Genomic DNA, 12,232 nt, shown 5'->3' with positions numbered 1-12,232 from the left:
ACATTGAGACCTCGTGTGCTCATCGGCCTGAAGGATGTGCCCCCGACGTGGAGCCTCAGGAAGGCCCCAGAGGGAAGCCCCACCATCCTTCAGAGAGCCAGGCCCAGCGCCCCGCCCTCACAGAGTTACTCCGGCCACAGACTAGGCTGGCTGAGGCCTCCGTGCCCTCCGCTGGCTCCAGGCCTGGAGGAACCGATGTTAGTTTCCCTGTGACTGAGAGGTTGTAAATTGGACTAATTCTGGATGTGATAGAAAACCAAAATGAGGTCAGCGAGGAGGAGGAGGAGGCGGCCGCCCCGGTGCCGGCCTCCCGGCTCCTTAGCCTGCCCCTGGGGAGTGTGGGCCCCCCCAGCCAGCCAGGCCAGGGCCTGCCCCTGGGGGTCACCCCGATGCCAGGCCTGAGCCAGGCGAGGCTGCCGCCCCTGCCAAGACCCCAGCTGAAGCCATATTTTGCTTTTCTCTTTCTCCTTCCTTTCTGTCCTTTCTTTCTTTCTCCTTTTCTTTCTTAACTTTCTCTCTTTATTATTCTCTGGCTTTCTGTCCCTCTTCTCGCTTTCTCTCTCAGCCCACAGGGGCAGCCTAACTGTTGTCCTTTTGGTTCCCAGGGTGGGCTCAGGGGGTGAGCCAGGCTGCCTGGTTGTGGTGGTGAACGTGGCTCCGAGGGCCCCGGGGCCTCCCTAGGGCAGCTCAGGGCAGGGGGTGGGATGGGAGGGGTCCCATCTGCCCTGTGGCCCCAGACTAGGAGGTGGCAAGCTATCTCTCTAAGAGATCTGATAGGATATAGACTTTGCAAGTCAGGTAGTCTCTTTTATGACTACTCAGCCCCGCTTTTGCCACCCCAAAGCTGCCATAGACAACATGTAAATGAATGCCAGTGGTTGCATTCCAGTAAAACTTTATTCACGAAAACAAGTGGCGAGCCACATTTGGCCCACAGGCCAAATGACTGAATGAAATGAAATGAATGAATTCAGTCGTCCTTGGACGACTGAATGAAAGACGGAGGGAAGGAACAAAAGATGAGGAGGGTGGGCCCCCTGAGGCTCTGGCCCTGCAGGTGCTGAAATCTCTGGCCAGGAGACAAAGCAGATGGGTTGTCCAGGAGGCCAGTGGTCTGAGACCTCCTTCTGCCTCCATTTCCTGAGACATCTGTAGCTTCCCCTGGCAAGGGAGCAAGGACCAGTAGCATATTTCCCTGGGTCTGACCTCTTTAAGTCCCCATGGCAACCCTGTGATGGAGGCAGCTCAGAATTTTTACCCCATTTTACAGATGAGTAAACTGAGAGGTAGCCTCCTTTTCCCACAGTCCCTCAGTGAGGAAGTGGCCGAGATGGGGCCTGGACCCTGGGTCTCTCTGAGCCCAGACTGCCTCTGATGAGCCATGTCCTTCCTGTTGCCAGCGTGTTTCAGGGTTGTTGGTGGCCTGTGAGGTGGGTGCCCTATTGCAGCTGCCTAGAGGACAGGATAATTACCCTGTTCTTTGTCAGAACTTGGGTAATTCGAGTTCTGCCAAGCAGTCGGCCAAGTGTTTTCCTAAGTCCCCTCGTCCGACTGGGAGCCATTCCCAACATACTGGGAAAGGAAACTAAGCCTTGGAAACAAGGAGCCCCAGAAGGGTTCCCCGCGCCAGAGCGCAAACCCTGAGGGAGCGCCGGCCAGAGGGCAGAGGTCCCGGAGGCCCGGGACACGCCCCAGCCTCCGAGGACAAAGCAGGACAGCTGTTGGCGGCTCCTGACTCACCGCACGTTACTAGGCCAGCTCCACGCTGGCCTGGATTTCCTGGCGTCTCCAAAGGCCAGTAGTACTTAGAGCACAGAGGCGGACTTTCTTGGGGTCCCCCAGTGAGATGGCGGGAGGGGGTGGCCCAGCTCCCTCCACCCCCCTCCCACTCCAGCAGGACAGGCAGCCACGGGGCCCTGGGACCCGCCTTCACCACGCGGCCAGCGGCGCAGCTCTGCGGCCCGCTCAGACCAGCACAGAGGTCGGCTCAGACAGGAGGTATCGGGCACTAGCTGAGCCAGGGCCGGGGTGGGGGGCTGGGCGGGCCGCCCTGAGGGCCTCTGGGTGGGCGCGGGGCCCAGCGGCGGCCTCCTGGGTGAGTTGGTGGTGGCGACGGCAGCAGTGACAGCTCGGATGGAGGCCCAGCGAGGTATTCCGGCAGAGCGCGCCTGGCACTTGGGCCTCCTCGTCCTGGCCCTAGGCGTCTTTCTCCTCCACTGTGATCCCTTCACCTGCTTCTCCTTTCTCTCCTCTCCTCCACCCGCCCCAAGTTTCGAGGACTCCACCCTGTCCACGGCCACTACCCTTGAGTCTATCCCCAGCTCCACGGGAGAGCCGAAATGCCAGCGACCCCGCACCCTGACGCGGCAGCAGAGCCTGCAGCAGCCGCTGAGCCAGCACCAGCGGGGCCGGCAGCCCAGCCAGCCCACCACCAGCCAGAGCCTGGGCCAGCTGCAGGCCCACGCGGCCTCGGTGCCCGGCCCCAACCCCCGGGCCCACGGCCGGGGCCAGGCACGGCAGGGCTCCTCGGCCGGCTCCAAGTACCGGCCGGCCAGCGGCCGCAGCCGCTCCAACCCGGGCAGCTGGGACCACGTGGTGGGGCAGATTCGAAACCGAGGCTTGGACATGAAATCCTTCCTGTAAGTGCCCCACTCGTGCGGCCTGGCCCCCACCTCCCTGACCCAGCCTCTTTTCCTCCCCGTTTCCTTCGGAGCGGCTGGCTCTGAACCATGCTTAGCCCTCCGTCTCCGAGGCAAGGTGCCCGGCAGACTCAGGCACCCTCTCCCCAGCCTCTTGTGGCTTGTGGCTCATGCCTGAAGCGCCGCCCCCCCTCCACTGTGCAAGGACTTATATCTGAGCCACCCCCTGAGGACCCCAGCCCCCCTTGGTGCCCCCCAAAAGCCAGTGGAGACACTAGGGGATGCTCCTGAGGTCCCCAGACCTGTCTGTCCCCTTCTGGCCAGGCCCAGCCTCTCCTGGCCTCCCTGTCAGCTCTCTCCTCCTCTCCTCCTAAACCTGGTCTCCTTGACTCCAGCACCCAGGCCTCGCTCCTCCCGTCCCTGTAACCTGACTCTGCTCACCTTCCGGCCCTGCACTTCCTCCCTCCCTCCCTCCCACTTCCCCTGTCCCTGCCCTGGGCCCTGTCCTCTGTCCCTCCGACGACCTTCCACAGCCACCTGCCCTCCACTTCCCTCCCTGGCTCCCCCCATGACCCGCTCATTCCCTGAGGACAAACCTCACAACGTTCCCCCAAAGCTTTAGAAAGCGTCTCTGGATCAGAGGCTTCTTTGACGTGCACAGGTCAGAGAGGTAACAACACCCCGTCTATGTCTGGCCCTAACCATCCCCCTCCGCTGGGTGTGCCCCTCACCCACCCCCCTGCCGTGTGTCCGCTTGCCCCCTCCCCCATCGGCAGGGCCCCACCCAGGGCACCCTCTGCCCAGTGTCCCTCTGGGCATCTACACGCACTCTCCAAGCCCAGGGCAGGCCTGGGCTTCAGTCCCTGACATCACCTCCTTCCTCTGGCCTAACGTGACCTTCCTTCCAGGCTCTGGGGATTATTCTCAACACCCAGGTCTTTCCTGGAAGCACTTTTCATGGAGCAGGAGACCAACACACTAAGCCTGGGAGAGGAGAAAGGGAGGAGGAAGGGGAAGGCCAAGGCTCACTGGCAAAATGTGAGGATTCTGAGCATTCTTCAGAGCTCGTGCCTCTGGCTGAGACCCCAGCCCAAAAGGCGGTCAGGAGTGCTACCCCTGGGAGGGGCAGCCCAACAGAAGACACCCCACCGTGCCAGCTTCCCATACCCTTGGCCCCGGCCAGGCAGGGACATGCCATGCTGCCTGTGACTCTCCTTGGCCAAACTAGGCAGTGCATCTGCTGGGGCTTTTCCCCACCCAAGAACCGTCAGGAATTCAGCTGGACGCCAGCCTGAGACAAGACAGCCGACAGAACCTCCTGGCCTCCAGAAGGGCGGCTTGTCCTGGGGCGGATGCTGTGGCACCGGCGTGGATTGGAAGAGTGATGGGAATCGGTTCTGCCATGGCTTGAGCAGGACGGAGAGGCGGCCGGAACCATGCACCCCTCTACTCCTCCTGGCTGCAGCCGGCCCTCTGCACGGCCATCACCCTGCCTCCCATTCTGTAGCTATCACATGGGAGCAGGACCCATGCCCAGGCTCCGGGAAGAAAGCAGCCAGCCTTAGAAAGGCCACTGGTACCTCCTCCCCTGCCCTCCCCCTCTCTAGCCAGCCAGGATTCGATGAGCATCACTCTCGAGTGGGCATCAGCGTTTCTTCTGCCCACGGCGGTGTTCGCACCCCTCACCAGCCAGCCATCCCCAGAGCTCACCCCAGTCCCCCACCTTCTCCACTTGTAGTCCCTCACAGCAGGGGTCAGCAAACTTTTTCTGTAAAGGACCAAATTTATAAATAATTTAGGCTCTGAGGGACACGTGGTCTCGATCACATTAAAAAAAAAAAAAATCCTTTAAAAATGTACAAACCATTCTTAGCTTGTGGGCTGCACAAAACAGGCCACCAGCTGTAGCTTGCCAGCCCCTGACCCCTCTCACAGTTCAGCTGGCGTGCTTCTGACATCCTTCTCTCGCCCCAGATGCTGGGGGCCCACACAGAGAGTCAGGGTGAGAAGGCTAACCAGGCCCCCTGAGACCCCACCCCGTCTTGCAGGGAGAAGGCATTCCTCCTGCTTCCAGGATGTGACCCCCCATAACACCGCCAGCTTCTCCCCCAAATCTCCTCCTCTTGTCCTTCACTCACGCCCCTGCGGCCTGCGATGCCACAGAGAATGACAAATCAGGAACTTATGCAGAGCAGCCGTTTTGTTTTTAAGAAGAGCAAAAGGAGTATCTGAAAAATGCATTAACCAGGGAAAAACATGTTTTCGTTGGGTTTGACTTCCCCCGGCACAACCAGCTTCCAGGCAGTCAAGTGGAATTTTACCAACTGTGAAACAGTACCGGTGGGCAGGGAACAAAGGAAAAAATGAGGATTTGTCCTGAGGAAAGGGGGCGTTCTTTCCGAAAGTTAGATGCCTGTGCAGGTGTCAGCCTGGAGCAGCCGTGCCCAAGACAAAGATGCAAAGACAAAGAAGTCAGCATCCACCGGCTTCAGACCCCACGGCCGTCCCCCGTTTTCCGAGACCCCCGCCCCTCCCCTCTGTCGTCGTGTATCACTCGCCTTTTTGACGACCTCTCCAGGAAACCACCACATCCAGCGGGTCCTCTGTGAACTTCGCCCTCTTGGATGGTGGTTGAAACAGGAGACCTCCTGGCCCAGGAGTCCCACCCTCCGGGATGTCCCATCAGGCTGGCCTTCTTTCCCTCGGTCTCATGCCTGCAGCTCCTGAGAATCGCTCTCCCCATGTTCAGCTGAGAAGCCAAAGCTGGGGGAGCTCAGCCAAGCACCCGGAAAATACCCACAAACTGCGATGGCCTAGAGGGACAGAGGGGCACTTTTGCCCCCTGGAAAGGGCAGGCGGCCCCACAACTGCCCAGCGGTCCTCTGAGAGAAGCTGGCCCAGAAGACGTCACCCCTTGACCTCTGGCCCCACGCTGCTGCCCACGTGATGATTCCTGGGCCACCTGAACCGACCTTCCTCAGCGCAGGATTCCTCCAGACCACCCTGATTGTGGCACAGGTCCCTCGAGTCCTGCCAGGCCCGCTCCAGCCCTGGCCAGCTTCCTGCACTTCATGTCTCTCTCTCTCTTTGCCCCTTGGCACCTTCTGGACTGAGTCTCCAAGGAAAGGCCCCTGAACTGGACCCCAAAGCCTTGGTGGCTATTCCCCAGATCTCCAGGAAGGGGGACACAGGAGAAGGCGCAGGATGGCCGGTCTGCCATATGCCAGAAGTGACTAACCTTCTCCTCCAATGGGCTGAATCTCTAAGGACCTGGGAGGGAGCCCCCCAGACCCACCTCCTGGTGACCCCGACCCAGGGATGTCTTGATGAGGGACTTCACTGGATGCAGCGCCCTCTGGGTTTCCCAGCTTTCTAAGAACTTCCTGCCTGGAAGCCCAAACCCCTGCCCACAGGGTCCCCAAGCAAGATAGCAGCAGAGGGCCTCCCCTGCTCTTCTCCTAGGGCCCCAAGTGGTCTGAGTAGCCTCTGGCCTTTGTTCAACTGGAGATGAGTCAACCTTGGATACGGACCGTGTCCGGGGGCCTGGGCTCCACTCCTCCTAGCCTTCGGGTTTTCTCTGGGCATCCCAGCCACATGCCTCTGCCCAGCCCCTCCCCCGTGACGAGCTGGGTGTCAGGCTGCAGACATCTCCACTCCATTCCCCTCCCTTCCCCACCCCCCCCCACCCGCCTCCTCCCCTCCTCTGCTCTACAACTGTTGACAGTGCTGAAGTTTGGTTTCTCTTCTGCAGGCCCAGTTTCTTACGCTTTTTTCTTCTCTCTCTTTGTCTCTCTGTCTCTCTCTCTCTCCTTCCCCTCCCTGCCCCCCACCGCCCCGCGGGGCCTCCTCCTCCTCTCTCCCTGGCTGGTGGGCTGCCCACCCCGCCCCCTGGGCAGGGAAGGCCGGATGGTGGTGCTATCCTTGGTCTTAGGGCTTTCGGAACAGGATGACTTTGCCAATATCCCTGACCTGCAAAACCCAGGAACCCAGCAGAACCAGAACGCTCAGGGGGACAAGAGGTACGCGCACGGGCGAGGGCCTGCGGCGGCCGTGGCAGAGGAGGAGGCGTGGAGAGGCTGCCAGCCTCGACCCCCGGCTGCTGGACGAGGCGGCGGCGCCTTCTGCGGATGCTGGAGCGGGAGGACGACCCGTCCCCAGCTGGCGCCCTCACACCCGCCACACTGGTGGTGTCCCTTGGGGCCTGAGGCCAGTGTGGCTGTCCTGGGACCATTCTGGATCAAGCCTGCTCCCCGGGCCTGCCTGTCCTTGCCCGGAGCAAGCCAGCCTTTCGGCCCCATCTTCCTGCTTGGCTCCCCCTCTGCTGCCCCCTCATCTTTCATTTCTGTCCCACCTGACCCAGAAATCCCAGTTTCTCTGGTGGTTGGTGGGCGGCGGGGATGTTAGGGAGGGGGTGCCAGCCTGTTCTCCCTCATCCCCGCCACCTCAACCTCCTTCTTGCCTGGAGGTCCCGCTGGGGTGATGGTCTCTCACACACAAACACACACACACACACACACTATCCCTGCAGAGATGTGACCTGGCTGCTCAGGCCTGATGGAAGAGGAGGCCCTGGTGAGGAAGGTCTGGGGCCTGAGAGAGGCCCAGGAATCAGAAAGAACCAGAAAGGCAGCCCCCCCCTCCACCTGGGCCTGAGGTACCAGGAGGAGGGAACAGGAGAGGGTGGGAGGGTGAGAGCAGGTGGCGGGCTGGTCGGGCCCTCTGGCACTGGGAGCCTGGCTGCTGGCCTTCGGGGAGTAGCCCGCGTGGCCCCAGCACGGGCTGAGCAGAGGGCATTTAACCATCCGTCGCCCTGGTCATCAGGAGCCAAGGGAAGCATCATCTGATGCCCCCGTCTCAAGGAGGGAGCGGAGTGCTGTCCTGGGGAAGGGGACCGGCAAAGGTCAAGGGGCCCAGGGTTCAGGCAGCATCACTAAGGCAGGATGACCCTGCACCTGGTCTGGCCTCCTCCTCCCGCCTGGCCTTGGGCTGGGTCAGGTACATACCTGTAATTATGGGAGGAGGGCACATCCCCTTGATTGGGTTGTACTTTCCATCAGACCAAAGGCCTACAGGAGAGCTGTGTGGCCTGGCAGCCAGGCCACCTCCTTCTAGCTCTGATTTTGAGACCTTGGGCAAGTCGCAGCCCTTCTCTGGACCTCTGCTTCCTCGTCTGTCATGTGAGGAATTGGACAGGGTGACCCCTTCCAGCTCGGACATGCCAAGCCTCTAACGAGGGAGCAGCCCCTCGGGTTGAGGCACGGGTCAGAGCCTGTCCGCCAGGCAGGGACCCTGACCCTCACTCACTAAGAGCCTGGAAGGTGCAGGAAAGACTGTCCAGGCTGCTGCCGGGGCCTGTGCGTGAGGAGAGGACAGGCCGAGTTAGCCGACTTGCCTGTCTCTGCAGTGGCTTCTGGAAACCCAATTCTCCTATTTTTTTCCCGTCCCAAGTTCACAGTTGCATGTCTGGTGGGCAAAGCCACAAATGACCGGAGAGTGGGAGGGGAGCGTGGGACCAGCTCTTCCGCTCGGGGGCACAGATGGTGTTACACCTGAGCCCAGGTCCTGGGATGCAGGAGGAGCCGAGTCTGCCACCTCCAGGCCACTGGAACCACCGGAGTCCCAGCTTCCCGAGCCGGGCAGTAGGCCGGCCAGAGGGCGGTGGGGGAGAGGGCTAGGAGCCGCAGGAGCAGAGCTGGAACCCTCTGAAAGCCTTGCTAAGAACCCGAGCTCCTGGCCGACAAAGGTGTGAAGCGTGAGGGAGCAGATGCAGGCTGGAAACGAGATTTCACATCACCCATGTGTTAATTAACCGGCTCCATTTTCACCCACCGCCTATTTTTACCTCCTTGCCACTCAGGTCTCACTCCATATTTTAACACACTCATGCCTTCTGATCATTGCATCAGTCATCCCCTGCCTTTCTGGGAAAGGTGGGTGTGGAGGTGAGGGCCCTGCGCCCTCGCCCCCACCCAGCCTGACTTTCCGAGTGGACCCAGGCCATTCCCACCCAGTCACGCCTGCTCCATCCCGGAAGCTCATTTCTCATGGCTGTCAGGGTGTTTCTCGGGCGATGGACCACGGCTAGGGTGCTTTCTGCCCGGCACTCTCCCCTCCCCCAAGCTTGGCATTGGCGTCACCCTCCAGGCACCGGGCAGTTTAGGGTCCACCCTCTCAGCTCCTGGCTGCATGGACCTTGCAATGGTGAGCTTGGATCAGCTGTTTCCTTCCTCCTCAGCTTCTGCCTCCACGTCCAGGGTTCGCCCTCCACTCCCAGTGTCCCCTTCTCCACCCAGCTGACCCCTTGGCCGGGTGTTGCCGGGGTAACAGATGGGTGGCCCTTGGCTGTTGTTGGGGAGAGCATCCAGCCCCCCAGGTCTGTTAGCCGCAGGTTCCCGGGAGATAGGAGGGCCCTTAGGAGGAGGTGTGGCCACTCCAGGTCCCAAGCAAGATGGGGGTGCATTTAGCAAGTCACTGCCCCCCACTCCCACAGTTCTTGGTGGCCCTGAACCCCCCTATCCAGGATCCCCCCGGGTCCCTAGGTCTTAGTGCTAGAGCCCTAAGAGATGCAGACGGCTCCTGGGACCGTGAGGGGGAGGGAAGGAGGCCACGGCCGCCCCTGGCTCCCATGCCCTGCTCGCCCGGCCCACCTCACCCGCGCTGCCCTGCACCCATGCATGCCTCATGCCCCGTCCGTCCCTCTCACCGTCGCTCCTCGGGATCCAAATGGTTTCCACCATGGCCCCACCCCCCCAGAGTGGGGCCGGGGGGCAGGGCGGGACCTGGCCACCCCATCGCTGCCCCCGGCTCCGAAGCCACCATGTCTCCGTCCCGGTGTGTGTCCCCGCCTCCTCTCTGCCTCTCCTCTCGGCCGCCTCGCTCCTTGTTGCCTTGTCCACCCTGCAGCCTCTTCACTCGTGTCCGACTAACCTTTCTCGGCCTCTCTCCCTCCCTCCCTGTCTCCTTCCTCCCATCTGCTCCTCACAGGGACGCCCCTGGGCCAGGCCGGGCCCCCTGCCTCTGTGCCCGCGTCTCTCTGTCTCTCTCTGTCCTGTGACCTCCGGTAGCTTCAGTGGCGCTGACCATCTTTTCCCAGGCTGCTTGGCAGCTGTGCTGATGCTGTGGTGTGGCCAGAATAACTCCGACTTTCTCATGCCTTCAGCGGTCAATCTCAGCTCTCTCCTCCTCTCCCACTCTATTTTTAACCTGACTTTACCTCTCCAGCTATTTCAGTCTCCTCTTCCTCCCCGTGCCTGTCTGCGTGAGCACGTGTCCGTGTCTGTGTGTGTGGGGGGGGCGTGCATGCGTGCGTGTGCTCTGCTGTGGCCCGCCTCCGGGAGGGTGCCCCGCGCGCCCCGGCTCGGCTGGGGCGGTTTCCGTGTTGTCTGGATGAGGCCAGGTTCTCACAGCAGCTGCACCGTGCGTCTGAGTCCCGTGGCGTCTGTCCCCGAAACTGCTGCCTGCTGAGTGTGTCCCAGTTCACACGCACCCCTTGGCATGCCCGGGCCTCCCCGAACGTGTGTCCTCTCGGAATCTAAGTGTGCACAGCGCTGCGTGTGCGTCGTCTTGCTGCTCTGGTCGATCCGCCTGGTTGCCCATGCCGTCTCTCCCTGTTGCCTGGGTGTCTGTCGTACTTGTGTACACTCGTGTGTGTTTATGTGTGTGTATGTGTGTGTGTGTGTGTGTGTTCACACACCCCGATGTTGGGTCCTGGAGTCTCCCCTCCAGGGCCTGGCATATTCCATGCATGTCCTGTTTGCCTGTCGTAGCCAACCGTGGGTGCTGGTGGCTGGTCCATTCCGAGGGCCATGGCTTGCGTCCAGCCTGTGTGTGCCTCCGAGTCTATGGCTCTGGTAGCCTTGAAGCTGTTCTACCGTAGCCCGTCATGAGCCCCACGCTCCCCACCACACGGCCCCTTCCTCGCTGCCTGCCCCCACCTCTCTCCCTCATGGGATGTTCCAGCCTGGTCCCCTCCTCGGGCAGGCTTCCTGAATCCCGGCTAGATGGAGCCTGGCTCACCACCCAGCCGCTGGGCCAGAGAGCCCAGCTTTCCGGGGGGCTGCACAGAGTCAGGGTGTAGATAGGGGCCTGGAGTGGAACCGTCAGAGTCAGGGGCTTCTCAGTGGGACCCTGTCTTCCTCTGACCCCGGGTGAGAGCCTTATCAAAGTGCAGTCCTCAGAGTGCAGGGAGGGTGGAGACTGGGCGTCAAGGCGATGTAGAGTTGCCCCGTCCAGTAGGTGGCCATTTAAATCTAAATTACGTCAATCAAAAGAAAAAATTCGGTTCTCAGTTGTGCTGGCCACGTTTCAAATGCTCAATAGCCACACGTGGATGTGAAAATTTCTAGTGGACAGGACTGGGTGGACACTGGTCCCAAACTCACCTGGTCAGTCTCGGGTCTAAAGGGCACCTGTATTCCTGCTGAGCCTGAACAAACAGGTGGGGCCTCCAGGAGACAGGAGCTCTGGGCGTGTTTGCCAAGGGAAATGACGCAGACCGGGGAGCTGGACACGCTGTCTCGGGAGCCTCCCTTCTGGGCTGGGGCCAGCAGGGCTGGAGGGAGCCTCTAGAGAGGGCGGGTGCTCAGAGAGCACCCCGTGAGCAGGGCCTACATGGTGGGGTACTTTCTAGGGAATGGGCCAAAAAAGCGCCTGCCAGGGGATGTCCAGCCGGATCACGCAGGGCAGAGGCAAGGGGGAGGGTTCCTGCTGGCCCACAGGAGGTGGCAGCCGCTTGGGTACCAGAAGGTCCTGCCGCCTCCCAGGCCGGCGGCGCCCAGCCCAGCCCACCTCCGGGCCCACACTCATTCAGACCCTCCTGCCCCCAGGTTGCCCGCAGGAGGGAAGGCGGTGAACACAGCCCCAGTGCCCGGCCAGACGCCCCACGATGAGTCTGACCGCCGGACCGAGCCCCGTTCCTCCGTCTCAGACCTCGTCAACTCCCTCACCAGTGAGATGCTCATGGTGAGAAGGGCAGGAGGCCCGGGGCGGGGGGCGGGGGCTGTGGGGGTCAGTCATGCAGGAGAATGACCCTGGTGGCCAAGTGAGGCTGCCCTGCGTCCTTCTCCAGCCCTTTCACCCCAGCAGCCTCTCTGTGCTCCAGTTTCCTCCTCTGTCAAGGCAGACCAAGAATCCCCATCCTCCTCCTGTCTCTGGGTGGAGCCAGGGCCTTAGAAAATCTGATACGTGATCCTTGGAGGAAAGGCTGGTGGGCCAAAGACTTGGGGGGGAGGTGTCCCCTCTCTTGGAGGGACCACCCACTGAGGCGTCAGGTGGCACTCTGGGTATCCCCTTCCCAGGGACCCCATTGCTGGGGGCGCGCTAAGGCTCAAAGAGGACAGGAGAGCAGAACTTCTCTGGTCCTAGTCCTTCTGTGGACCCTACCCTCCTGGGATCCCAGCCCTTGTGGATCCGAGGTGTTTTCGCGGGGGGAGAGGGTGTGGCTTCACATGGCGCCCCCTGGTGGCGGCAATGAGTCACAGCCATTTGCCCCACCTGCACTTTCCAAAGGGCTCCTTGGAGGGCCCGTGGCCCCAAGGCAAACCCTCTGTGATTGGGCAGCCGCAGAGGTCAGGCCGGAGTCAGTCAAAAGCTTG

General features: G+C 61.5%; 1 protein-coding gene across 6 annotated transcripts in view; it reads left to right on the top strand.

Moving 5' to 3' along the window:
* SYT7 (synaptotagmin 7) overlaps nucleotides 1–12,232 on the top strand; it is a 60,327-nt gene that overhangs the window by 36,062 nt on the left and 12,033 nt on the right. For 3 of the 6 annotated variants that reach the window (XM_065937465.1, XM_065937463.1, XM_065937461.1), the window contains one exon: nucleotides 11,465–11,600. In XM_065937465.1, the coding sequence (XP_065793537.1) occupies nucleotides 11,465–11,600 (136 nt within the window). Of the gene's footprint in view, nucleotides 1–2,133; nucleotides 2,640–6,535; nucleotides 6,659–11,464; nucleotides 11,601–12,232 lie in introns of those variants that run through there. The other 3 variants (XM_065937466.1, XM_065937460.1, XM_065937462.1) reach the window with 3 other exon arrangements.

Source organism: Muntiacus reevesi, chromosome 5, assembly GCF_963930625.1.
Source record: "Muntiacus reevesi chromosome 5, mMunRee1.1, whole genome shotgun sequence".
In the NCBI taxonomy this organism is placed as follows: Eukaryota; Metazoa; Chordata; class Mammalia; order Artiodactyla; family Cervidae; genus Muntiacus; species Muntiacus reevesi.
The sequence above is the reverse complement of the archived record's forward strand: the minus strand, read 5'-3'. Positions and strand labels throughout refer to the sequence as shown.